Genomic DNA, 26,589 nt, shown 5'->3' with positions numbered 1-26,589 from the left:
GCAACCTGATCCATTTCCAGACACTTTAAATACTTTGCTCACTTGGTGCCCTTTCAACAGCACAATCCCATTAAAAACAGTGACGAAACAACCATGCAGTGCTGCACTTTTCTGTGTTAAAACAATTTGAGCTGAGCATGGTGCAGAAATGTTTGCGTTAGCAGCGCTCACAGGGAAACCGCGGGGAGTTCCCACCCTGCCCCAGCACTCTGAGCTCAGAGCACGGCTGGTACCTCCAGCCAGAGCTGGAACAGCGTGTTGGCACCAATTTGGGATGCTCTGCTCCATGGTCCCTTGGCCAGGGCACACAGAAGTGGCCAGGACACACAGACAAGGAGGCACTTAGCAAGGCGGCTGCAGGGCTGTTGTGTTAAAAACACCGACCGCGGTATTCAATCATTCATGCTCTGCATAAAACAAGCAATATCACTTCTCACGGAATCAGGGGATGCAACAAAGTAATACGAGCTGACAGCTCCCACGTAACAAGCTTTTCTTTTCCTCTGGAGAAAGACCTAGAATAACTTTTTCCTCCCATTTTTCCTATTATGGGAAAAGTTGTCGGTTTTTTTCCACCCCAGTCCTTACGTAAGCAAAGAATTTCCGTAAGAGCTGCTCCCAAATGGACTAAAGATCCATTTCTAAGGAGGAAGTAAAGTGACATCAACGCATTTCTTCTGATCCAAAAAATACTGAAGCTGAACCAAAGCCTCCTGGTGTGAGATGGACCAAATGCTACGAGTCTTGGGGGGTTTGGTTCAGAGCACTCAGGGCTTGCACCCTTCTGCCTCTTTGCCCCACGGTAGCAAAAAAAAAGGTGAGTGAACCTCAATTTTTTTCCAAAAATGTCACCCCTGATTCCTTTTCTTTTTTCCCAAGGCACAAGAAGACATTACTCAGAGGATGGCCCTGACATGATTATCACACTTTGGGAAAACCACAGCAAAAGGTGATGGAAGCAAACATCACAAATAAAGGCAGAAGACCCTTTTATTTCGCATAGACAAAATGCAAAGAGTGTCTCATTAAATTAATATTAAAAAAAAACCCAAATCAATCTCCTCACTCCACTGACATCACTCATCCTAATTAACAACAAAAAAAAGAACAATCAAGGACCCATTTTCTAATTAAAAAAAAAAAGTGCAAACATGACAAAAGACTTTTTGTTTTTTCCAAATCAATGTTCCTGTTGAATTCACAAAGAGGGTGATTTTCTTTTTTTTTTTTCTTTTTTTTTTTTTTTTTTGTGATTTTTTTCCCTTTTAAATCTTGTCTGATGGAACTTCCAGTTAAAATGTTTTTGTTAAGTCTCCATGCACTTCGTAGAAAATCAGTAAAAACACAAACGCTTGTGAAGATCAGAAAACTGGACTCTTTTACCCAAAAATTCAGATGTCCAGTCAGATGAAGCTCACACTCAGACAGAAAAAAAGCAAGAGAGTCTTTGCACTGTCTGTCGTTCATATTACTATTTTTTTTTTTTGTCAAATATTTTGGCAATCTTCTTCTTTAATTATAAATATTGGAATTCAATAAAAAAAGGTAGCTTTCATTGGATTTTTTTTTGTTTGTTTGTTTTTTTCAGTGTAAATATTTACAGCCACTGTCCAGCCATGCTCTTGTCGTTATACCAGGGTGTAAGATTTTGCGTAGGGATTGTTTCCTTTCAAGTGGCCCCGGGAGTCCAGCAGGGATTCTTGGGAGCTGCTCATTTTTGCTTGAGCCTGTCCTAGCTCAGCTCCTTCTCGCTGAGGTAACGTTGCCACAGCACCAGGTTGCCATGACTGGACATCCCTCGTGGAGGATGTCTCCATGGGGATTGGCTCCAGCACGGTGGGACGCTTCAAGGTTCGGCTTTTCTGTGGCTCCAAGCAGGCTTGTCCCAAACCCAGGTCTCTGCTCGTGCCCTGCGCGCCACGGTTCAATAAAAAGTCCATCCTAAGGTAGGGTGGCAAATGCATGAGATCACCTGGGGAGGCAAAAAGGGGAGAAAGTGAGTCTTTGTTTTGGGTTGCATGTTGTGCGGCGCTCGCCCGGCGGGAGCGACTCGGGCGGGTTTGGCCGCCAAAGGGGAGGATCTGTGATCAGAATTTATAATTGATAGATTATTTGTCAGACATTTACTGCCCTGTGATCTTATAGGATTGTGCAGCAAATTCCTTTGGGGCAGATCCATGAAGATTTACTGTTAATATTCATTTTTGCAATAGAATGTGAAGTGCAATGTTCTTTATGTGCGCTCACTGCGTGAAGGAGATAAAATGAGAAGACCAGGAGGAGCTTTTTCTTCGAATCTGAAAAGCAAAGATCTTAGTTTTCTTTGTCAAAAACTTGGAAAATGTGGAGGCTCAGCAAATTTCCCATTTTTATTTTCCATTTTAAATGGACAACCCCACAATTCCAATTAATGAGCCTCAATCTTGAATAGAATGACTAAACTATTTTAAATGCATGCAAGAGTGTTAAGGCTGTGGTTTTCAAGAGGTTTCTGAATTAAACAGAAACATTCATGTCCTCATATAACAGAATTTAACTGTCAACCATCACCACTGTGTTTATTTAATTCACTAATAATTTTCTCCCACTGGGCCACCAAGATGCTGCTGGTTTTGTGGTAACAAAATGCACTGGGACTGGCACCTGAGCTCTTGCATCAACTTTCTGCTTTGTATTGTCAAGAAAACCTCTTATTCATTATTTCCCCTGACTCCTGGGCGTGTTAGGCATTTGTGATGTTCCTTCAAGAAAATGAGAGGGAATCAGGCATATAATGACATTCCCTTCTAAAAATATTTGATGGTGTAACCCCACCTATGTATGGAAAAAAACCCCCAAAAACACAGTTACAGGATCATTCAGAACAGTATTTTCCCTTCTTTACAGATCTCTGGAGGTATGCAGCTTCTTGTTTTTTATGGCTAATATCAAACCCAGAGTCTCATCTACAGATGGGATGCATCCTGAATGTTTAAAGTAGGAGACTCTTGGCACCACACCACATGTGTAGCTCTTCATGAGCTATTTACAGCAGGAGAAATTAAGGCTGACCTGTGCCAGTGGCATAAACAACAGACCAGGAAAGCAGTTCTTCATAATAAAACAATGTATAACAATTTTGTTCTTTCTAGCCCAGCTAAAAGATATCCAATGACCTAAAATAAAACAGGTCTGCTTTCCCATGCAAGTCAAGGCACTGCAAGTCTTACCTAAAAGACCAACAGCATCTGCTCTATCCATAATTCCAGGTCACAGACAGAGAACTGCTGAGGAGTTGCATTTGGCCAGAATCTGTGTTTATTCCTATAGAAATACCTCAGGCACAGTCTAACACCATATGGTTTTTTTTCTGGATGCATCTCCAGCACAGGCTCACGGCACGTGGTGTTTTACCCCTCTGGATAAAAGATTGGGAGGATCTCAAGATGAGGCTGACACACACACCATGGAGTTGGAGGGAGAGGGGGAGGTTTGTGATGATAATCACACTGATTGCCTCTTGGAAAAGGAGACCTGTTAACTTTAATCGGTTTTACTCACTGGTTTGCCTGATTCTTCTACAGTTCCTTTCATGCCAAGCACAGTTCTGCATGTCAGACCTGTTTCAGCTGAGGCAGCAACGTTGATGCTGCTGGGGTGAAGGACAGCAGGACATGGACACAGGAGCAGGGAGGCACCAGCTCACTGCACTTCTCCACAGGCATTGAGCCAAGCTCCCTGTGGGTACATCGGTGCTGTCTAACACCTGCCCTTGGTACCCAGACCCCGAGCCCCTCGTCACATCAGTTCTTCTGCTTCTGCATCCCCTTGTAGTCCAAGTCCTTCCAAAATGCAGTTGTGAGGCTGGTTTTCTCCAAAGAACATTTCCCTGTGAGGGGGGTGATGCCTTGAGCTTTAGCTTTCATATTTGCAGATTCTGTGCTGCCTAGGGATGCAGTTCTGAGCTCATATTAGGTGCTAGTCAGCTCTTCACAGAGTAGGGACACAAAACAAATCCTTTTCCTGCTGAGAACCAAGGACAACTTTCAGCCCAACAGCACAAACAAGGGTGGGCTGAAGGGAGAAAACAAGAAGGATGAGACCTCACAACCTGAAGCTGTAATTGGACAATTAAACTCCAATATGCAAATGGACCAAAACTTATAAAAATTTAAGATCTCGTGACCAGTCAGTCATTTTTGTGACTATTCTTAGTCCACTCTGGGTGTAGCCCTGGCCAGGCTCTTGCCCAAATTGTATCCTAAAGGTCTTTCAATAAAAGCCTACTTTATTCTCCAGCTCTGTCCAGTCTCTGTTTCAGGTCAGCCTTCCACAACATCAGGGGAGACATCCAGGGTGGGAAGTTTTTGTGTCACTTGCTGCCTGTGGCTGTGTCTTGTGCAGCACTGCAATACCCCTAAGAAGAGACCTGTTCCTACTCCACACCTGTCTCTGCCCCCTGCCCAATGAAGGTTTTGAGGAGCTTGGTTTGGCTGCCTCAGGTGTGGGAGTTTCACTGTCAGGGCCAGCAAAATGCACCTCGGAGATGGCAACAGCAGGTGGGAGAGCTTTGTGACTAGTTATAATGTCAAAGTGATGACTTCCCTCTGGTCAGGAATGTTTAGAGACTTCTGCAGGCAGAAAGGTTTGTTTTTTTTTTTCTCCCACTCTCATGCTCCATAGGGGTTCATTAGCCTCAGCAGAAGAGGAAAAAATTTTTTATGTTGAACCCAGTCCCAGAGCACCTCTGCTGTGGAGATAGGAGGGGAGAGCTGGGGTTGTTCAGCCTGGAGAAGAAAAGGATCCAGAGAGACCTCAGAGTCCCTTCCAGTGCCTAAAGGGGCTCCAGGTGATCTGGAGAGGGACTGGGGACAGGAGCATGGGGTGATATGATAAAGAATAATGGCTTTAAACTAAAAGAGAATAGGGTTAGATGGGATATTAAGAAGGAATTGTTCCCTGGCAGGGTGGGCAGGCCCTGGCACAGCGTGCCCAAAGAAGCTGTGGCTGCCCCTGGATCCCTGGCAGTGCCCAAGGCCAGGTTGGACACTGGGGCTTGGAGCAGCCTGGGACAGTGGGAGGTGTCCCTGCCCATGGCAGGGATGGCACTGGATGGGCTTTGCCATCCCTTCCAACTCAAACCACTCCACATTTCCATTTCCCACAACAATTGGCCTTTTCCCAAAGGCGTCTGTCACCCAACACTGCCTGTAAGGGGCTGCCACTGCTTTGTAAACACCAGCCAGGACATTTTACACCCACTCCCTCTTTCTACTGCATTTTCTGCTTTTTTTTTGGTTGACTTTCCAAGAAGGAGCTGGTGTGGAGCAGCAGCTGGAGCATGCCTCATTGGCAGCTCCCCGTGGGTACCTCACGGAGCTGCTTCTGTGCCTTGGCACATTTGCTGCTCCTTGAGAGCCACGGGTGTGAGTGGACTATAAAAGAGATGAGCATTGAACCTTACAGAGATGGAGCGTGGTTTTCAAGCTGCCGTCTAGACATTCCTCAAGTGTATTTCGGAGCTTCGAGCTATGTAAAAAAGACCTTTTTTTCACCCCCTCCTTAAATCTACATAAGAAAGCCTAGTCAATAATCTGTGTAAACAATATGCAGTCATTTTTACTGCAATTTTCTAAATGTCTGGGGGGCAAAGTTCCAGCAGGATTTCAGTAATGAGAAACCACAGAGTGTAACTTGCTCTCCAAAGCTGGGTATTCAAAGCACAGTCTCTGACATGGCTTATGCAGAGCCCTCATTATTTGATGTGATGTACACATTTCCCCATCATAAAAAGCGTCAGTGCTCCTTCTCATCTGCAAGGAGCATCTCTCTCTGCACCTGCTTATAAAACAGGGCACATTATTAAAATCACTGGAAAAAGAAAAATTTTGAGAATGGAACTTTTTCTTCTGTGCTAGGGTTGAAACGGTCTGGCAAGATGGAAAAAAAAAAATAAAGTCTTTGATTTAGAAGAACTAATGGGCTTCTGACTCGAAAACACAATCTTTGAAATATAACCACAGGGGTTCACCTTTGCCATTCCTACATCAATTCTGAAGGTATTTTTGAGCAGAGAAAAAGCTTCTTGCTGTATCTCTGGAGCTGCTTGGGAAGACTGGTTCTTATCCTCTGGACACAACAGTGGAGGCATTTTTTTGGTCTCTTGATATTCAGCTGAATGATGGTTTTTTTGGGCAAAACATTATGAAGTTTCAGGATGGTTCACTGCCTTTGATGCTCTAATTACCTCTTTTCAGCTATGTTTGTGCCTTATTAGTAATGAAAGCAAACCTTTCAAGTGCATGAGCACTGCAAATGAGCATGTTTAATAATTCATGCATTTCGGCTTAATTAGTACAAAAGACATTCTAAAACTGAAGTTTTCTGATGCATTTTTAAAAGTGGGGTTTGGTCTGGATGATCTTCGGAGGTCCCTTCCCACCCTGACCTTTCAGTGATTCTGCAGTTTTTAAGAAAGGAGAATTTGTTGTATAAGAACCTCTAGTTTATACAGAAATAATAAGCATCCAGTCAAATCTGAATGCTGCAATTTAAGCCAAAGTTATCTCAGTCTTTTTTTTTTTTTTTTCTTAATGGCCAACCCTCTAATTAATTATTTAGTATAGTACATTTAGGAAAATGTTAGTTCAAATAAATATTTGTAAACAAATGCTAAAAATCACTTACTGTGATATTTACAATAAGCGACACATTCTACCAAACAGGGAGTATTTTCTGAGTTAATGTGACACTGAATAAAACCAATTTATCCTTATTTCAGCACAACTAAGCTGATATAGAGCACTTTGGAAAAAAACAACAAACATTTTTAGCTGTATTCCAGAGGTCAGCCTCAGGTGTGGGAAGGGTTGGAATGAATTTGACAGGCTACATGCAGGGAAAAACATCACTGCTGAATTTTTCTTGGATTTTATTCAAGCTAGCTGTCTGGTCTGCAGAACTAAACCAAGCTGAGAAGCACACTCCTTTCTCCCAAAAGGTTTACCTCATTCCTCTTTCAAATGCCAGAGAACTTGCATGGCGTTTTTTTTGGGGTTGTTGTTGTTTTTTTTTTTTTTTTGTTTTTTTTTTTTTTTTTTTTTTTTTTTTTTTGCTTTCATCTACTCCAGAAAAAAAATTCTAAAGGATTTGTGCTATTTTCAATACAAGGATCCTCACAGGCTGCAAAAAAAAAAAAAAAGATGCTCTTACCGATTTTTACATGAGAGGTCTATGCATTTTCTCATGAATCAGAACCTCCACTAAAGCAAAAGCAATTTGTCTTCACAACACTCCAACAGAGATACCATCAGTGAGGGTGACAGCCCTGAGGGTTTTCAAGTTTGGTTGCCATGTGGAGGAAATTCCAGTGCTATTTGAGAGATTATCTCAGAAAATTTTGAGAAGTGGAGCTGGTGACTATGACAGGGTGTTTTATTTAACAAAGGTAAGGATAAGACTGCTTGAATAGGGCACATTCACACATCCTGCTTCAATAATAAAGTGGGTAAAAAATAAAAAAATAATAATAAAAAAGCTCTCAGAAATATCTCTGGGATGATTCCACGGGATCAGAAACCATGCCAGGGTTGAGTCCACACAGCTCTGGTAGCTCAGGGAAGGTGCTGATGTAATTATGTTGATTTAGGAGCAAATGATGACTTTGTGCAATGCTGGGGGTGTACAAGTGCTGTGTAGATGGAGTCCCACCCTGTTGGGCATCTCTTGGCTTGTGCCGACTTTGGAAGGGGAAGCACTGATGGGACATTGTGTTTTCCTTTGAAAGGAAGCAAAGGAGACAGAGCTGCTGACATGGTTCTAAGCTCAGGTTTATGCTGATTAAAAAATTTGGTTGATTTTTCCAGCTCACTAGCACAGTGAATAAATCAGTGAAGCCTTTTCTGCTACTCACAGGCTGTTTTTCAGGACAAAGGCTGCCCATAAGGAAAAACCTGCATTAGAAACGAGGAAAGAGTGGAGGGTTTGCAAGGACAAGGTGAGAGGTGTGCTGAAAAAAAAAGAGTGTAAGTGATGCTCAGAGGCCTTTGTCACATCCAGAACTGACACACCATTAAAAACTTAGCAGGCAAAGCTTTCTTGGACAGCAGCAGCTTGGTCTGAAGCCAGGCTGATAGCAGCAGTAACATTTCTCACAATTGCTGCTGTCAGTGTTGGAAAGCTGCTGGTGCTCCCTCCCCGTCCATCTCGTGTCCGCACTGCGCCGAAACCATCCCCTCACCTGCAGGGCTCACAGAGCTCTGCAGCACCAGGGATAAACACACTTAATGAGCAATAAAACAAGTCATTTGGGTTTCAGCTTGGTCCTGTGTCCTGCTCAGCCAAGAAAGGGAGGGGGTGAAGAGGGTCAGCCCTGCACCTCTTTGCTCGGCCGATGCAGGTCCCAGGATCTGCTCAGTGTGGAACTGCCTTCCCAATTCGCTGGGAAATTGTTATTTTCTTGCAGTAAAATGCCACAAGTAGGGAGTAAAAATTTCTGAAGGGTGCTTTGAAAGCCAGGGCTCCACTCTCTAGAGCCAGTGTTGATCAGTAATGGAAATGGAGATGGAGTTTCCATGTGCAGATTTCTGACTGGCCAAATGAGTGAGACTCTCAGCTCACTCTCTGTGGACAGGAGCACACCATTATCAGCACATTCAGGAGCTCACAGTGGCCTTCTGAGGCCACTTTTTCAAGACTAAAACTGGATCTAATAATTCTCTGAGGTGTTCCAGAATAAATGGCAGAAGCTCTGAGAACAGCCAAGCAGCAGAAGGGGAAAGGAAGGAGGGAGGAGACAGGGCACAGCTCCCCCATGAGTGAAAAAGCTGCAGTGAGAGCAGGTTCATGCTTCAACCTCTGCTCAGGTGCCCAGGAAAAATGACTGAAGTGCTCAACATTTGGGGGGTGTTTTTAAACTGGCTGAATGCAGGACTCGTTTCAGTTGCCAACCTGCCATTTCTGCATCTCTGACCCACAGCATCACATCCTCTTGTGCTTTTCTCTGTGTTTCAGCAGGCAGAAAAACACCCCACCCTTATGTTGGTTTACATTTTTCACCTAAATAGGTAAAAAATGTTGGGAGAAATAGCCAGGTTTCCTATTTCTAGCTGGAGAAATCAGAATTCCCTGTCACCCCTGCAGGGCTGTACTTTATAACTTTCTCCACAAAACCTGCACCCTCATAGATGGTTTGGAGATATACAACACCTAGTTAAATGTTGCAGTCTGCTAAAACTGGCATTTTCATAAAAATACTCAAAATACCAGCTGTGATTCACAGAGCAAAATAAAAACAACAGTTGCTGTTGACTACAGTCGTTGGAGTTATCTCTTAAGGAACACCAGGGTATCAGTAAATCTGTAGTTCAGGAGCCAAATTTGCTACTGTTATAAATCACTGACTCTATTGATTTCAGCAAGACTATAAATTGATTTCTACTTACTGGAGATTAGGTTTAAGTGACTGAAAATGAGGACTCCAACTAATGTGGATTTTTTTTTTTAAAGGTGATTCATTTTGTTATTTAGATTTAAGCCTTCTAATTCCAAGAAAAAGCCTTTGATCAAGATGTCTTGAAGCAAAAGCATGACTGCTGTAGCTGAACTGAGATCATCCATCTGAACTCGACTGACAAAGCAGACTGTGCAGCTGCCTGAGAGGGTGGCAGGAGCCTTGATTATCACATTGTTACCTCTTCCTGGAAGATCTAATGGAACAGGAATTGAGCACGTCTTTGGTTTGCATTTCTCTAAGCAGAACTTTGGGGCTCTAACACAGTGCAGCACTTTCCAAGCGCTTTGCCAGATGCTTTGTCTTTTCCAGAAGTAACTTTAAGGAGAACTGATGTGTTTTTAAGGGCTTTTCTGCCACTGGGCTGAATAAGGAAGGAAAAACTGATTAACTCCAGGGGTCAGATAGATTTAGACCCTATGGATAAGCCATTTGGATGTCCAGCCTCACAGGGCTGGAGCACCTGCACAACTGATCCCTTCCTGCTTGGATTAATGAGGTGTCTACGTTATAAAAACATGTAAAAGGGGCCTCAGTGTGTAAATCAATACCCACTCCAGGACCTAAGTCAGCAAATTTGTCAATAAATAATGAAATGGTGACAGGAAAGGTAAGGCCAGGAGCGCTCCCTTTCCGTCTGCGCCTTGTCACGCAAACGGCTTCATGCATTTTTAAGGATGTTCTGAGACAGAATTCTCCTGCCCAGTGGCTGCAAAAACTTGGAAAACTGTGCTAAAAAACTCTGTGAGATGCCCCTGGTTAGCAAGGCTGGAGTTTTAAAACTCATTTGCTGGTCCTGGGCGCAGTGAACAGAAACTGTTCAATTATACATCACTTCAGCTGGGGGTTAAATCGATGGCGGCTCCATGGAAACAGGTTTGTTCCTGAGATATATTGGGAGCCTGGATTTTTTTTCAGGGTTCACTGGAATCAGCAGGAGCTGCTCTGTTGACCTCTCCAGGCTCTGAGCCATTCCTGTGAATTCAGGGATAAACCTGACCGTGCCACGGCAACGGGGGAGCCAAACACACTGCTAGTAGAGCTGGGCAGGGAAACCAATATCAGCAGGGAAACCAATATCAGCCCTGCCCTGCTCTCTGCTGAGCCAGGGGTGAACTTCTGTAACTCAAGTCTCCTCACATCCATTAGTCTGAATCCCCTGAGTGATGCTGACGAGGTGCAGCTTTGCATTTTTGTTAATTAATCCCCTGGGACCGGGGGTTCTCACAGCTCTCACAGTGAAACTAGGGATGCTGAATATTTCATCTGCAGAGCTGTGCTTTAAAGGCCAGCACACAAAGCTCTTCCATGGATGGTATGGACCATCACTACAGTCAGATTAGGACTGTTAAAATAATATTTTTTTTTCTCTAATGATATGATTTCCTGCTTTAATTTCCAAGAAGAGCACAAGCATGACCTTTCTTCCAGGTAAGATTTGGTTTCCATTTTCAGGTGTCGTAGTGCCAGCTCTCCTGTAGGGCTCAGATTACACTCAGGTCCTCTTGGCACGGGGGAAATAACAGAGCCTGACATCAGTTAAATCAGGACTGGCTGTAAATGTCTGCAAGGACCTTAAAGCAGGGCTGGATCTGCTCTTGTCTGTATGGAAACTCCAGCCCTGCTTGGGCTGGCTGACAGCAAAAGTCACACACTGTGTCCCAACACTGTGGAGGTGAAATTATCTGGCATTTTCAAAATTAAAAATCTAGTTCTTTATAGAAGTGAGGTTCAAGTTAGGGACACTCAACAGAAGTGCTCTAAAATATCTGTTGTGATAATTGAAGTGGAAACAGCATCTTTGGTTTGATTTGGAATTTTTGCTGGTAGTTTTAACAATTTAATATTGAAATTTCAACTTGTAAGAACATGAAAGTAGCTGAAAATTTACTGATAAATGTAATCCTTGCTTAAGGCATAAAACACTTCAGTAACTACAGCTCAGTCAAATGCTACAGAAATATAGGTAGTCTAATAGCTTCAGCTTTTATATATATATGTGTGTGTGTGTGTGTGTGTGTATATGTATATGTATGGACCACAAAGCAAATAATCCACTTTAGAAAACCAAAACTAAATTAAAATTTTAAAAAAGACTCACTTCTAATAAGAAAGATCTTGTTGCTAATCAAAAGATAGGAAATGGGCATTCTTGGGAGGAGGGAAGGGGTTTCCTTAACATGCAAATTTTAGCCAAGAAGAAATAGAAAAAAACCCTCCATGAGTATCCTGATGCAGCAGAGTTTGGGATGCTGTCTCTTTTCCAAAGCCAGTTTATTTTAAATTTCAAATCAAAATAAAGAGTAAACTAGGAAGCAACAGGAAAAGGTAATTTTGCTGCTACACACTCCTCACAGAGTCTTTGAAGAATTGGGGCCACTTGTTTCTCTCCTCTAATTAAAAAATATCTTCCTAACACTAGTATCACTGATTCATAGGTGACAATTGTAAAAATAGTTTAGATTACTTTCTTCATAGAATCACTGAAGGCTTTGAGTTGGATGTTAAAGGTTATTTATCATTTAGTTTCAAATCCTTCTACTATCCCAGGTTGTTCCAAGCCCAGTCCAACCTGGCTCTGAACACATCCAGGGCTGAGGCAGCCACAACTTCTCTGGGAAACCTGTTCCAGTGCCATCAATGACTTGAATTTATATTGCAGACGTTTTCTGTACCTAAAATGGAAGTTTCACATCACAATTGCACAGAAACCTTGTAACTGAACAGCTGCCCTATTTAAACTCAAGATTCACACTGATATGGTTTTCCTTTCTGATCTCAGAATATTTCAGCTTCTGATCTGAACCTGTTTAAGTTCATTTTTATTGTACTGGCAATGTTAAAAAACTTGCAGTGTGAGCCTTCCTGTCTGCAAATCCACCAGAATAAAAATGAAAGCAAATGATATCAAGTATGTTGTCACGTCAAATTAAATGCAGAATTAAATGGTTTTCATCCCTGCAGAACATTCAGCTTTCCTCAGCTGAAGGAGAAAAAGCTCCTGATACTCCACAGAAATAAAACCTGAGACAAGATAAAGGCAATTTCCTCTCATCACTGATGTGCCATTTCTAGGATAAGCAGCAAATGGCACAGTCTGTCTCTTTGTGACATGCTCCAACTTTTCCAACAGTGCAGCAGAAAATAAAAAGAAGGTGCTCCATGCACAGTAGGATTTGATAGGGAAACATCAGAGATGCTCTTCTAGGGGAGTAATTTCAGGATACACCACATAAGTATATATACAAGTTAACAGTCAAGCTCAGAATATTTACTACTGTTAAAAATGTAGGCAAGAAGATTTTTTCCCCACTCTGTGCTTCTCCTTCTGTTTTTCCACCTGCTTATTTTGATTTCTCTCCTTATTTGTCTCAGAACAGGATCTTGGTCTCCCACTGCAGAGTCAGGATGGTGATTTCTTTGTTCTGTATACACATTATATACAGTGTGTGTATACAGATTCCTATTTTTTCATATATACTCTATTGCATTTGAAACCAGACAGTGCAAATATAAAAGTAAACCAGGAAACAACCCGTATCTCAGCCTTGGTGTGCTTTGCTGTGGGATTTCTGAACAACAACAACAGAAGGATACATAGATTCCTCTGTATCCTTCAAGAAATTCAATTTTGGATCTGGAAACTGTGGAATTAATGGAATCATTCCCCATTTTCAGTCAAGGCAGGATAATATAATGGGCATGGGGAAAGGAGGCTAAAGGTGAGCTGCCAAGAGTCCCAGCCTTTGATGGATCCCCCAGTGACCGAATTTGTATCGGATCCAGTCACGGCCACGGCCACTGGAGCTCTGTCAGCAGCTTTCCTACAGAAATCCAGTCCCTAAATAGACTCCAACCACTGTGTCAGGGGGAAATAACTCCTTCACCCTTGAACTCACAGGGAAAAGAGTTCACATCTCGGGTTACGGGGCTGGCGCTGGAAAAATACTGTGCCTCCTATTGCTGCCTGCTTCTTATTTTTCTCATTATGCTAAGCAGCTTATTTTTAGCTGCAGCGACTGAATTCTGGAAAAGAAGATTTGTTTCTCGACTTGGGTGTTTAAAACAACATTTAGGCTCTGCAGGTGATATCCAGACTGCATTTAAGGGACCCTTGTAAATCTTTTAATAAAGCACTTGCATTCTTTAGCTCAAGGCTTGTCTACATGTTAAGGCTTTGCTGTTCAATCATCAGGATTAGTCAAAACAGTGAGAAACTTCTAAATTGGGTCAAGAATGCTAATTAAGGCATTTGAAAAACTGAGAGAACCTGATCATTCAGCAAAGCTGGAGATGTTAAATCAGGAATTTTTTTCCTAGTTAATATGCAGTAGGTTTAAGGGCTAGACTTGGGCTGCTGCACTGAGGTGCCCAGCTGTAAAATGCCAACAAAGTGTCCAGTCCTGGATGGTGAGGGCTTGTTGAGAGGAGGCCTTGAGCTGATGTTAAAAGACATTTCCAGGTGGTCCAATCTCCTCTGGGACATGGGGACCAAGGAGAAGGGCTGGAAAATGGAGATGAGAGAAATGGAGTTCCTGCCCACCTGGCAAGAATACAAGGACATCAGGAGAAAAGTGTTTCCAAGGGAGCTTGGAGAAGGGGAACTCCTGCTTTGTGCAGGTGATAGGACCCAGGAAAGCACTCAGATTCCCTTTGGAGGACTGGGGTGTCCCTGACATCATTATGGCTGTGAAATCAGTCCCTGGAAGATGATTTTTCAGAGTCTGCCTTTCCAAAAAATGCCATTTCTCCCCCCTCACGAGCAGGTTTTTTTTTTTTTTTTTCACACTGGTTCCTTTCACTAGCTGAAAGTTTGTGGAGAAAGTTCTGAGATATAAAATCTTGTGATGCTTTAAATGGATTTCCAAATCTACCACTCTGACACACCCCCTGGGAGACATTTCTTCTCTGGGATCATATTTGGGATGCTTTAGTCCTTCAGGAGTTTTATATTTATGTGATCTCTCCCCACTTTAGAGGAGGTGGGATGGTTAAAAATGACCTTGAATTTATTTTGTGACAGGTAGAGAAATTCCTGGTCCAAGTCAAACGAACCCTTAAGGACAATGTCGTATATAAGCAAAGGCTCCTTTCAGTGCTGATTAGCAAAAGAAAAAAATATAATTGGGGGTCTGACTTTTGCAGTATCCCTGTGAGAGGTTTCTGCAAATTGAAAGAAATTAAAATTTTCTAGATATTTCCCATTCAGGCCCTCGTCAGATTTTATTCCTTCCAAGCATGAACTCCATTGCCAGGGGATACAAGTAAGTGGTCTGTCCACAAAAGAACCCCAGACATAAATAGCACTTGGGATGCAAAGAATATCAAAATATTTCCCAGTTAATAGCAGTTCTTTTCTCCAGCACAATAATTTAGGAGTAAAGAGAGGAAAAAACCCAACAGGCTTCTTGGCTGAGGCTATTACTGAGATTTAAAATTATAATAATAGGAATCTATTTTTAATAAACTGCTCCAGCAATGTTTATTGCAGTGAAGAATAATTGTTATGATAACTCAATTTGTGATTATTATTCTTAAAACAGAAAAAAAAAGGAACATTATTATAAAACTCTTTGAACCTCTACAATTATCTTCCATTTTTCTACATTACAGACTCTCTGATGGCACAGTGGGAGGTAGGAAGAGTGCATTTCTTTTCAATTTCTGTCCCTTTTTTGGAGGATGAGGGACTGACTTATTTGACAGCCTCACAGGTAAACTTGAGGTTACAATTGTTGAAATTTATGAATATTTTATATGAAAAACTCCCTCAGTTTTGCTCTGCTTAAATGATTCCTTGAGGACCTGATCTTACTAACCAAACTTGTAGTTAATGACAGCTGTGGGGAGGAGAACAATAATCCAAATCCCAAACTTCTGGGAGTTTTGATGCTGAGAAAGATGCTGTGAAAACAACGTGTTGCCACCATTTTTACAGCATGAAGGATTTTAACACTGTGCAGGAGAGCTAAGAAGACCCACTTTTGTAAAGGATGTGATTTATCCCACAGCTTTAAAATCCTGCTGTGCTGTTTTTACTGCTTCAATTTTCTCTTTTAAGGTGCCTCCTGGGACACATGACTATTCTGATGGCTTCCTGAAAAATGTCACCATCTACAGTCGGTCACCTTCAAGGTGTGGGCAGATCAGGTCTGACAGCTCTGAGCAGTCCACAAAACCTCATGTGCAGGTCTGCATCCAGCCCTTCACTTTTTGGAAGCTGTGCAGAGGCTGTTGTTAAGCAGCAATTCCAGTTTGCTTGGTGGTTTGTAATGTGATACTATAAAAGGGAGAATAATGGCGGTGTTGTTAAGGATGAAACATGAACTATAAATAATCACAGAATCTCAGAGTGGTTTGGGTTGGAAGGGACATTAAAGCCCATCCAGTGCCACCCCTGCCATGGGCAGGGACACCTTCCACTGTCCCAGGCTGCTCCAAGCTCCAGTGTCCAACCTGGCCTTGGGCACTGCCAGGGATCCAGGGGCAGCCACAGCTGCTCTGGACAATCTGTTCTAATCTTAACTTTTTTCAAAAGTCTGCTTGGGTTGCTGTAAAGATCAGAACACAAGGATTTTTGGGACATGCTTTCAAAACACCAAATGTAGGAATTATTAATAATAAAAACTTCTTCTTTCCATGCTCCATTTCCTGTAACAACGACTTCTGAAAACTCGGAGAAACTCTTGACCTTTTTTTTTTTTAATTGAAGACTGTTTAAAAAAATGCTTTCCATATATTTGAAAGTTTTGGCCTGGTGTGAGGACAATGATGTAGAAAACATCTACAGCTGCTTGTACCATCAGCTAGAGTATCCTCCTGTCTAGAAGAGCTGGTTGATACTCAAGGATCACCTTCTCCAAGCTTAGTGAGCAGAAACTCAGACAAAAATTTTAGGAGGCATCTGTGGATGAACAAAAAGCTCCTGGCAAAACTCAGACACAGAGAGGGAGCACCCAAGAGGGTGGAAGCAGGCAAGAATAACCCAGTGGGAATACAGAGACATTGTCCAAGCATTTAGAAATGTGGTTAGGAAAGCCCAAGCCAAGCTGAAGTTGAATCTGTTCAGGGATGTCAAAGACAACAAGAAAGCCTTCTGTAATTTTATAGGTGACAACAGGAAGGGAAAAATGTGGGCCAGTGCTGCATGGAACCTGCTGACATGAAAAAAGCTGAGACCCTGAATGCCTTATTTGTTTTCACTAGCCAGAGCAGCCTTCAGGAATCCCAGGTCCAAGAGATCAGAGGAACAGTCTGGAGCAAGAGGCTCACCCCTAGTGGACAAGGATCAGGTCAGGGAATGCTTAAGCAAACTGGATCTACGTAAATCCATGGACTTCGATGGGATGTGCCTACAAGTGCTGAGGTGTTGGAATTCTGGAAACTGAGAATTTGGGGGTTTAGTATATAGTAATACATGTGAGTCAAGATGGAGGATTTTGGGAATTGTCTGGGTCCTTCTTCTTCACCTTCCTCCTTCTTCTGCTTCATGGGTTTGGGTGATTTTCTGTAACTGGGTGAAAAAGGTCCTCATTGTGGGCCTTGAGTGGTCACTATTGGGTCAGAAATATAAATAATATAGGTGTCACCTCATTATTGGGTAATTAGCACTTAAATAACCTTGGAAAGAGTCAGAGGCTCTCCATTTTACCTTGTTTCTCTCATTGCTAGTTAGAGCTCACAGCTCGTGAGCCTAAATAAGAAATAATAAAGATCCAAGTCTGAACATGAAACCTGCATTTTCCATGTATCAATCCTGACCTTGGCAAGGAAAAAAGGAAGCAAGAACCTTCACACTGAGGGAACAGATTCCATTGAGGCCATTGTCAATAGTCTTTGATCATGGTGACTGGGAGAAGTGTCTGAAGACTGGAGAAAGGCAAATGCCACTCCTGTCTTCAAGAAGGACAACAAAGAGGATGCAGGAACCCAGAAGCATCTCAGCCTCATCTCCATCCCTGGGAATTCAGCATCAAACTCCTTTGTCACCTTCTGTGAGTTAAGTTTCAGCTTTGCCATTGGATGGGTTCCTTTCGAAATGCTCCATTTATCAAAATAACTTTGTGGTATTCTGAGACCAAGCAGGTTATTAAATCTTTAATTTAACACTCTTTCTTCACACTGTCTTATAATTGTTAGGAATTATTTTGAAAAACAAATAGTAGTTGTTGCAAACTGTCGAAACTTTACTGCAACCATGAGATGCAACAAGCAGCAGTTTGAAAAGGGAGGTCAGAAATTAGGAAGGAGGGGGCAGAAGTGATTGAAAGTGACATTTTCCCAGGAAGATTGAATTGGCTGAGAAGAAAAGAAAAGCAAAGCACCATGAAAACAGGTAAAAGTTCTCTTGAAAGAAAAGATTTACTTCAAGGAAGAATAAAGGTGTGCTGAAGCAGCACAGTGATTTATCTCAAATGTTCTCATCTACTGAAACCAAATACCTTAAGTTTTGTTATTTCTTCGCCACGTCCTTAAATGGAGAATGACTTTGATTAATTGTATTTGAATTACTAATCACCTCTGGCAAATTTCTGAGGTGGTGAGTAAAAGAAGAAAGATGCCCAGTAAGTGTTTCTTCACCGACTTGAAAATTAAAATGTTGGTCTGTCTGCTGTGGCTGAAAGTTCTTTCTACCCATATGTTTTGTTTAAAAGTCTGCATAAGGTGACCTTTAATAATGCATTATTCAATATTTATGGGCCAACATTCAAATTGCCCCACTGGAACACTCAATTATTCTTTCAAGGTAATGAGGCTAATTATTAATTTTATAATATATTTTAATTTCTTTGCTGCAAATGAAAGCTAAAGCTAATCAAGAAAAGTAAGGAAAAAATAAAGCCATTAAAACTAACATGAGCTAAACTAACAGAGCTAAACATGACTACAAGTCTGTAAATCACTGGAGGGGCTCTAAGGTTGTTTCAGCCCTGGAAGATTTTTTTACTCAAGCACAGGGACCAAATTTTGGTTCTATCTGCCCTCAAGAAAATCAGCTTTATATGGAATATATTAGAATATTTCCAAATACTAAATATGCATAAGAAATGTATTTGGAACATGAAAGGAAAGAGAGCAAGATATTGGGTAAAAAAAAGATAAAAAATATTTGTTGGCTGCTTGGAAGGAAAGAGTTCAGTTTTCACTTAGCTGTGAATGCAGATGCTTCCCTTTAGCAGAGCAGGGACAAATATTTATCTTACTTCTTTGGAGATAGAAACAAAAAGTATTTCTATATTTATCTATTTCTACAGCTCCTGGGTTTGTGGTTCTACCCTGTGACTACACAAAAATCAGCAATTTCTCCCACTACTTTATTTCTTACTTATTTTCCCTCTTATCTATCTGTGTGACACACTAATTTCCTGCCTTGAGTATTATAACTGTCTACCTTCTGCTTGGGCTTTTTCTTCTCACATTTTTCTTTTTAGCTTTCTCCAGCCAAATCCTTGATGCTTTCTTTTCAGTGTTCTTGCTTTTAAATGACCCTTCCTGATCCCACTGTCTCCCTTCCATTCCTCTGTCCTCACAACCACTGCTTGTTATGGTGAATATTGAATAAAACACCCTCCATAGATTATTCATTACTCTTTTTCACATAGATGAGCACCACTGATTGCTTTCTGTGGATCTGAGTAGCAGCGCTCACACTGGCAAATGTATAGACTATACTATACTATACTATACTAAAATAAAATAAAATAAAATAAAGTAAAATAATACTAAATAAAATAAATCATGTTTTCAGAAATCAAACAAATATAATTATGCCTTTTCCCCATTTGATTCCTACTCTGCTGTGTCACATCCTCTATCCTGTAACAAAGTTTGTGTTAACAAATCTTCTGAGATTTAATAACCTGCTTGGTCTCAGATATACCAAATAACCTGCCTGTGCTGTTGTGAATTAAGGTATCAGCAGAAACACCATGTTTGTGATCTGGAAATTTGATTGAGCCCAAGAGTACTACAGTCAGCAAGGAGACGAAGTCTTAATTTTCTCCTTTATTTTTGTTCCCTCCTGATTTAGATATCCCAAGTTTGATATTAGGTAATGTCAAAGAGAGAGAGTGGAACAGCTCCAGGACATCACCAAAGGGTTGTTACAAGTCTGACAAGCCACAAGGCAGAAGGGACAAGCACATCTCCTGCAATCTGTCTTTATGAGCAGTTAATGAGAGCCAACTTTTGCTCCTAAGCACGAAGCAGCACAGTGAGACAGGGTTTATTAGAGGCTGGTTTGAGCTGGAGATGGGCAGATGCTCCCACATATGGTCTTATTTATCCCAGAAGGGTCAGTGGCCTGGTGGCTGCAAGTGTGAGGACTGGATTTGATGGCTCAGCCAGCCTCTTTCTGTTTTCTCTGCATGGGAGGATACGCTCACGTGTTCCATTAGCTGGGACTGATGCCTTACGATTTTAGCTTTTGTATTTTTCATATATTTGTAATCCTGCAATTTGTCAGTATAACTCTAAACTCCATATAGAGAGTTTGCTACTGCTTTTCCATTTTGGTTAGACAACACAATTCCTCTCCAGACCCTGGAATCAAGGACAGCTCACTGTCTCAGGCTCCAAGAAATGTAAACAAAAGTGAGTTGGAGGGGAGCAAACTTGGGGTAAATGACTTCATTACCTGAAGCTGTAACTGGAAGATTAACCCCCAACATGCAAATGGACCAAACTTATGAAAGTGTGAAAATCCATGACCCATTGTCCATTTTTGGGTGTAGCCCCTGGATTGACTTTGTCTGCCTGAAATGAACCTGAAGGCTGTTCAATAAAAATAACTGCTTTTTATTCCCTTAATTTTGTCTGGCCTCTGTTTTTAGGTAGCCCAAAAAGGCATCAGGACAAACCCCAGTTATCCCTGCGAGTTGTCCTAGGGTATGTGGGCCTGATATTTCTGAGTCTGAAAGATTTTTAGCAGCCTGCTAGCAGCCGCTAACTTTTTCCCCAAGGATAAAATTTCTCAAGAAAGTTTCTTCTCAAAACAACCTTGGAAAACAACAATCCTTTCTAAAAACAATCCTTCTCCAGCTGGTGTTTGCTGTTTCTCTAGTCTAACCAATGGGATTAGAGAGGTGTTATTCCTACTCATCAATCATGTTAAGTCTCAGAACACCTCATAAAAGGTAGTAAGAATTAAAAAATAAAGCCTTCTCTTTTCTATGCTCTTTGCCTTCCTTTTTCTATGCTCTTTGTCTTCCTTTCTCCATGCTCTTTGCCTTCTGAAATACTTGGAGTCTTTCTTTCATGTCCTACAGTGACACAGGGTGACCCCTAAACCAGGACAGTTACAGGAGACATTGCGATCCACGCTCTCCTGCTTCCCAGCCCAGGTGTGGGATGAATTCCTCCCCAAGAGTGCCCAGAAGGTTCTTTGTGCTGCCTCACCTGGGCGATGTGCCTTGGGAACTGCCATGTTCATCACCCTCCCTCCGTCCTGAGGCTTGGGGGGCGAGGCTGTGAACCTGCAGATGCCCGACTCGGACGGCGTGCTGGACGTCAGGCTGTCCGTGTAGTCGTTGGTCCCTGCCGTGAGCTGCTCCGAGGAGGTGTCTGATATGAAGCACTCCGTGATGGTGAACTTGGCGTGCCTCAGCTGCTCTTCCATCTTGGCGTGCTCGTAGGCCCTCGCCAGCTCTTCGTAGGTGGAGGAGGCACTTTCTGTGGAGACCATGCTGCTCCTCGCCCGATCTAAGCGCCAGGAGAGAGAAAACATCTGCTCAGTCCTTTTTTTTTTTTTTTTTTTTTTGGGAGGAAAGCCACGAGCACGATGTTTCAGAGTAAAGCAGAGAGCCCTCGAAATTATCAAGGTGATTTAAATGAAGCTGCTTCAAATGCCTGCACAAGTGTTAGTTTAGTCAGGAGTTTGACAATTACAGATAATCTAAAGTGAAGCAGTGAAGCCTTATCCCATGAGCAGCATTAGGTGCCTTAGCACTAAATTCATGTGTCTTTTATAAAAAATCACCTTTACTACATGAAAAATATTACTTTTTCAACAAAAAAAAACCCCTTTTCTTTAAATCTTAAATGTCTTCAAAAGGTTTCAAACCCACAAACCAGATTTAGCAAAATAAGAAACATCTCCTTTACATTATCTTTTTAATGCATCTCAGAAATATTTCACTGGGGTTACATACAGGTTAGAAAGGAAAGCCTTTTTGTCCTGTTTTCATCATACATATACATATTTTTATATATATATATATATAATTTTTTGGCAAGTGCTGAGAACAAAGGTCAAATAGGAAGGCAGTATCTCTCAGATGTTGTCTCTCTAGATACCAGGTAAAACACTAACTCATTTCATTTGGAACAAAGGTCTTCAGAAAGCAATATTTGGCAACTACAGCCTGCAGTCATTGAGCTGCCTTTTTTCAGTGCTGCTGAAGCTAATGGTGGAATTCACATTTGACACACAGGTTATTATGACCTACAAGCTGTTCTTTTCTGCTGATGAGTTTCTGAGAATATCAATATTTCTTAAACAACACTGTTATTGAAGATGTAAATGGCTACTGATACATTAAAAAGCACTCTGGAAACGCTGGGCTCATTTCTGCAGGGATGGAATTGCTGGGCTGTTGCACCCACCGTGTTTTTACTCCAGTGGGCTGGAAGAGCAGAGAACTCTGAAAAGTTCCTTGGGCAGAAGTCATGTTTCATCACAAGATTTGTGCCATTTCAGACATTGTCGGTGATGTTCAATAAAAAAACCCAGTGTAATAGCTAATTCATAAAAATGGACCTCCTGCAGCAGCCAGAGGCAAGTGTGTCGTTATTGCAAATCTTTATCTTTTTTATTATGTGCCTGCACCCCTGCATCAGTTTTCATTGTGCGCAAAGAATGATAGTCCTGCCACTTTTAAACAGACCATCCATTACTTAAAATGACAAATACTTCTGCAAGATGCTGTAACTTGCTTAAGATTTGGAGCTGACCAGAACTTAACAGGGTTTCTTTTGATTTCTCCTTTTTTTTTTTTTTCTTTTCCTTTCCACCCACAGGAAACATCATTCTGTTTTTCACATTTGATTTGTAAGGCAGACCTCAGTGATGTCTTCCCATATTTCTGGTCAGCTGGAAACTCCCAGGAGGCAGCAGTTGACCAGTGCCATAGAGCAGTGCATGTGAATATTGTGATCATGCAAAGGTCACAGCTTGGTCCATTGAAGCACAGGACCTCCAGCTTCCCAAATCCCATGCCAAGAGGGAGAATATTCCAGAACCAATCTGCCTGAACACCTCCTTTAGATGTGATGAAAATTTATCTAAGCCCTAGGTGAACTTTATGAAACTTCTTGAACTTCATGAATAAGGATTGAAGGATTGATCAGGAAATTTCTAATGGCCTCTAGTTAGAACATTAGAACTCTGTCACAGCTATGAACTGCTGCCAGGCATTTCTCCTAAGCTCAAAAGCTACTGCCTTGTAAGCCTGGAATTGTTTTGATAAGTGTTAAGTTCTGCCAAATATTAACTGCATCAACCAGCTCCTAAAATCCGGACTCCAGATTGGAGAAGTGATCAAATGTGCACATTAGCTCAATTGAGTCTTGAACACATAATTTGGCTACATATGTTTATTTGAAAGTTTTAAACTTCTGAAGCACTTAAATTAAATGGACTCTACTCTTTTCCCAGAAACCAAGTGCTGTAATAGAGCTGCTTTTTGGCACAAGAAAACCTTTCTTGATATAAAGCTTGCTATCCTTTGCATAAATCACTGTAAGCTCAGAGGTAGACACAGAGTAGAAAAATAGGCTTGTAAAATATAGATTATGAAGTCTGTTTACATAATTGGATGCAGTTTATCTACTAAACCACACAGTAAATTTAATTTCTGCCCTTTGCCACACACATTGGAAAATATCCTTGGGTGACAATAGGTTGGAACGCATCCAAATGCACCTGAAATGTGGAGTGTCTACAGAAAGGGTTTCCAAGAGGAGATTTTCTATTTATATTTAGATTTGTATATTTAAAAATCTTAAAAATTTATGACAATTCTAACTGAAGGTTGTCAGCTGGCTGGAGGTGTCTAGTGACTGCCATTACCCCATGGAGACAACACGGGTTTTAAGAGGGTGAATTATGAAATGTTGAGAACTCCATGCTATAAATCACTAAATATGAGTGAAGTCAGATACTTGTTCTTACACAGAAAACAAACCAGATTTCTATGGTGAAAGGCCACTCACATCCACTGCTTTGTAGCTCTAACACTTAAAGAACACCTTTCCCCTAACATCAGGAGATACAGTTGGCAATTCCTTCTGAGGAAATCAGAGCAAGTCTGGATTCACTTTGGTCAGACTTCCCTTTGAGAAATATTTTATCTTTCTTCTTTTTTAACCTTTATTAGATTTACTTCATGATTGTTCTGCTAGTTAATAATTTACTCAATTATTTGTCTTTTTTGTTTCTTTTTCAGCATAGGACAGTGGAGAAAGCCTTTTTTTTTTTTTTTTTTTTTTTTTTTTTTCCAGTTACTGTTGCATTTATGATATGAAGGCATCAAGAAGGGATGAGGACTGCAGGCAGAACATGTATTCAGTGTCTCTCCACTTGTCATCTAGAGGAATAACCCCCATGCTGTTTCTCAGGAAAATCCTGACCAGCTGCTGCAGAAATCAGTGTTATGAATGGATTTTTACTTGGACTCTAATTCCAGAGTTTTCTGTTTTTGTTTTTTTTTTTTTTTTCTTTTATTTTCCCCCTTTCTTTTTTTTTTTACCCCACTGATAATGAACATATTACATGAACATGAATGGGAAAATAAAAATGCTAGCTCGAAGGTTGTTCAAATCCTAAGATCATTCTAAATATGACTCAATAATATTCTTGCTGACTAATATTGTCCATTCCTACTCAAATTCTCCTACTTTTGCTTTTGGTATTGGGAAACTACAGGAAAATTTACCACCTTGTCTTTTAAAGGAAGGATATCTTTCAAAGGACATGTGTGGAATGAGGAACCAGAGGCACAGTATTTGTTCTCATTATCACTACAAGCATTTGTGGCATCCTTCATAAATAACTTACAGAAAAACCACCCTGGCAAGGGAAGAACAATGACACCTTGTCTTGGGTTGCAGTGCGAGATGTAACCAAAAGTTACATACATATAGAATAGAATACATATTCTATCGCCATCTGTTGAAACCACCTGGGGAAGTGTTTTCTTTATCTCTTCCATGATCCATTCCTTGTAACTCTGGGGCGGACAGGGCAGGTGTCTTCTATTAATGGCCCAGCTGTTAAACCAGGTGGGGCAGTGTTTTTTATCTCTTCCAGGATCCATCCTCCCTCCAGGGGACATCTCCTGTTAATGGGCCATCGGAGCTCACTGCAGGGCTGATACAATTACATCATCCCATTGGGAGATGCTCCACCCAGGGGGAGGAGCCCAGCATTCCTACCTGGATAAAACCTGAGATTCAGAACACCAGCACAGCCTGTTTGCACTGGATTCCCAGAGGAAGACTGGACCCATCTCACCACCACTGGACCTTCAGAGGAAAACTCCACCCTTCTTCAGGATCATCTCTGCTCCAACAGGACCACGTCTGTCACTCCAGGAGAATGCCAGCCACCATTTTTATTGGACTGCTGCCAACACCCTGACCAACAGGGTTGTATTCTGACTCTGTCAGTGTTTTTATTTTGCTACCGCATTTTTAGTTTAATTTCCCTAGTAAAGAACTGTTATTCCTATTCCCATATCTTTGATCAAGAGCCCGTTAATTTCAAGAATATAATTCAGAGGGAGGGGGTTTATATTTTCCATTTCAAGAAATGGAAAATATATTTTTTTCCTAAGGAATATATATTCCTATATATATATTCCTAAAATATATATTTTCCTTCCTTAGCAGACATCTGTCCTTCCAAACCAAGACACACCTGAGCTCCAAACAAGGCACACCCAGGAACGGAAAGGTTCCTGCAGCTGCTGCTGTCCCACTGTCCCTGTGCAGAGCCCTGTCCGTACCTGTGTCCTGCGAGGGGCTGACGCTGTAGCTGTCACTTTCCTTGTCCACTGATCCTGCTGGCCTGGGCGTGGGGAGCCTCCAGTCTGTGGTGAGGGTATGGGCTGATATGGTGGGGTGGGGTCTGTTGAGGGTCCACTGGCTGGCGTAGCGGTTGCGCGCGGTGGGTCCGGTTTTGGCACTCCTCCTCGTGGTGGGATCTGCGAGGGGTTGGGAAGGAAACCAGCCCTGTCAGAGTCACAGAGTCCTAGAATGTCCTGAGCTGGAAGGGACTCACAGGGATCATTCAGTCCCACTCCTGGCCCTGTATAGACTGCCCAAAAATCCCACCCTGGACGTCCCTGGCAGCGCTGTCCAAAAACTCCTGGAGCTCTGGCAGCCTCAGGGCCATGCCCATTCATCCAACCACCTCTGAGTGAAGAACCTTTTCCTGATATCCAGCCCAATCCTTCCCTGACACAGCTCCAGCCATTTTCATGTTTCCCTGGTCATCTGAGAGATCAGTGCTGGGCCCATCACTTCTGCCTTCCAGATGGGGATGGCCACTGAAATCATCTTTGTTAAAAAAACCCAAACTCACGTCATTCTTTTTGGGGAAAAAAAAAAATGAACAGTGTTAATGCTGATCATTACCAAACTGCTGATGCTTTTCTAGAACTACTGTCTTTCTGATTAAACTCTACATTTCATCAAGGATGGAACTGAAGAGCTGAAGTTCCCATCATTCTTCCATTGACACATTCATTATCTCTTTAGTCCAAGAAAAGCAGTTGTCCAGCACCAAAACCACTCTGAGGACTGAAAGGGCACAAGGCAAGTAGATCTGGTCAGGGATTTCACACCACACCTCAAGGGAAGTGCAAGGTAAATCATCAGCATAGATGTGCCCTCAGAAATACCCTGCACCAGGTACCTGCTGTCAGATTTTAAATAGATGTGTTCAGAAATGTGGGGCTATAATTTCCTATTCTGGAAATACTGCCACTATATTACAGTATTGATCAGCCATAGATTTCCTATTTTAACAAGTGGCCAAAACATAAAGCAAAAGCTGTAATAGTGCCATCAGAGTTTCAGTGGGAACAGGTTCATAAAGA

At 41.8% G+C, this 26,589-nt stretch overlaps 1 protein-coding gene across 1 annotated transcript in view; it reads right to left on the bottom strand.

Moving 5' to 3' along the window:
• Positions 1–965: 965 nt before the first annotated feature.
• The window catches only part of DSCAM (DS cell adhesion molecule), a 388,992-nt gene continuing 363,368 nt past the window's right edge, over positions 966–26,589 (bottom strand). Inside the window, exons 30-32 of the mRNA XM_066314168.1 lie at positions 25,495–25,692; positions 20,888–21,190; positions 966–1,972 (exon numbers count right to left, since the gene is read on the bottom strand). Of these exons, the coding sequence (XP_066170265.1) occupies positions 1,629–1,972; positions 20,888–21,190; positions 25,495–25,692 (845 nt within the window). The 3' untranslated portion in view covers positions 966–1,628. The remainder of the gene's footprint in view (positions 1,973–20,887; positions 21,191–25,494; positions 25,693–26,589) is intronic.

Source organism: Sylvia atricapilla, chromosome 2 (genome assembly GCF_009819655.1).
Source record: "Sylvia atricapilla isolate bSylAtr1 chromosome 2, bSylAtr1.pri, whole genome shotgun sequence".
NCBI classification, from domain to species: domain Eukaryota; kingdom Metazoa; phylum Chordata; class Aves; order Passeriformes; family Sylviidae; genus Sylvia; species Sylvia atricapilla.
This window is presented reverse-complemented; position numbering and strand designations above follow the sequence as displayed.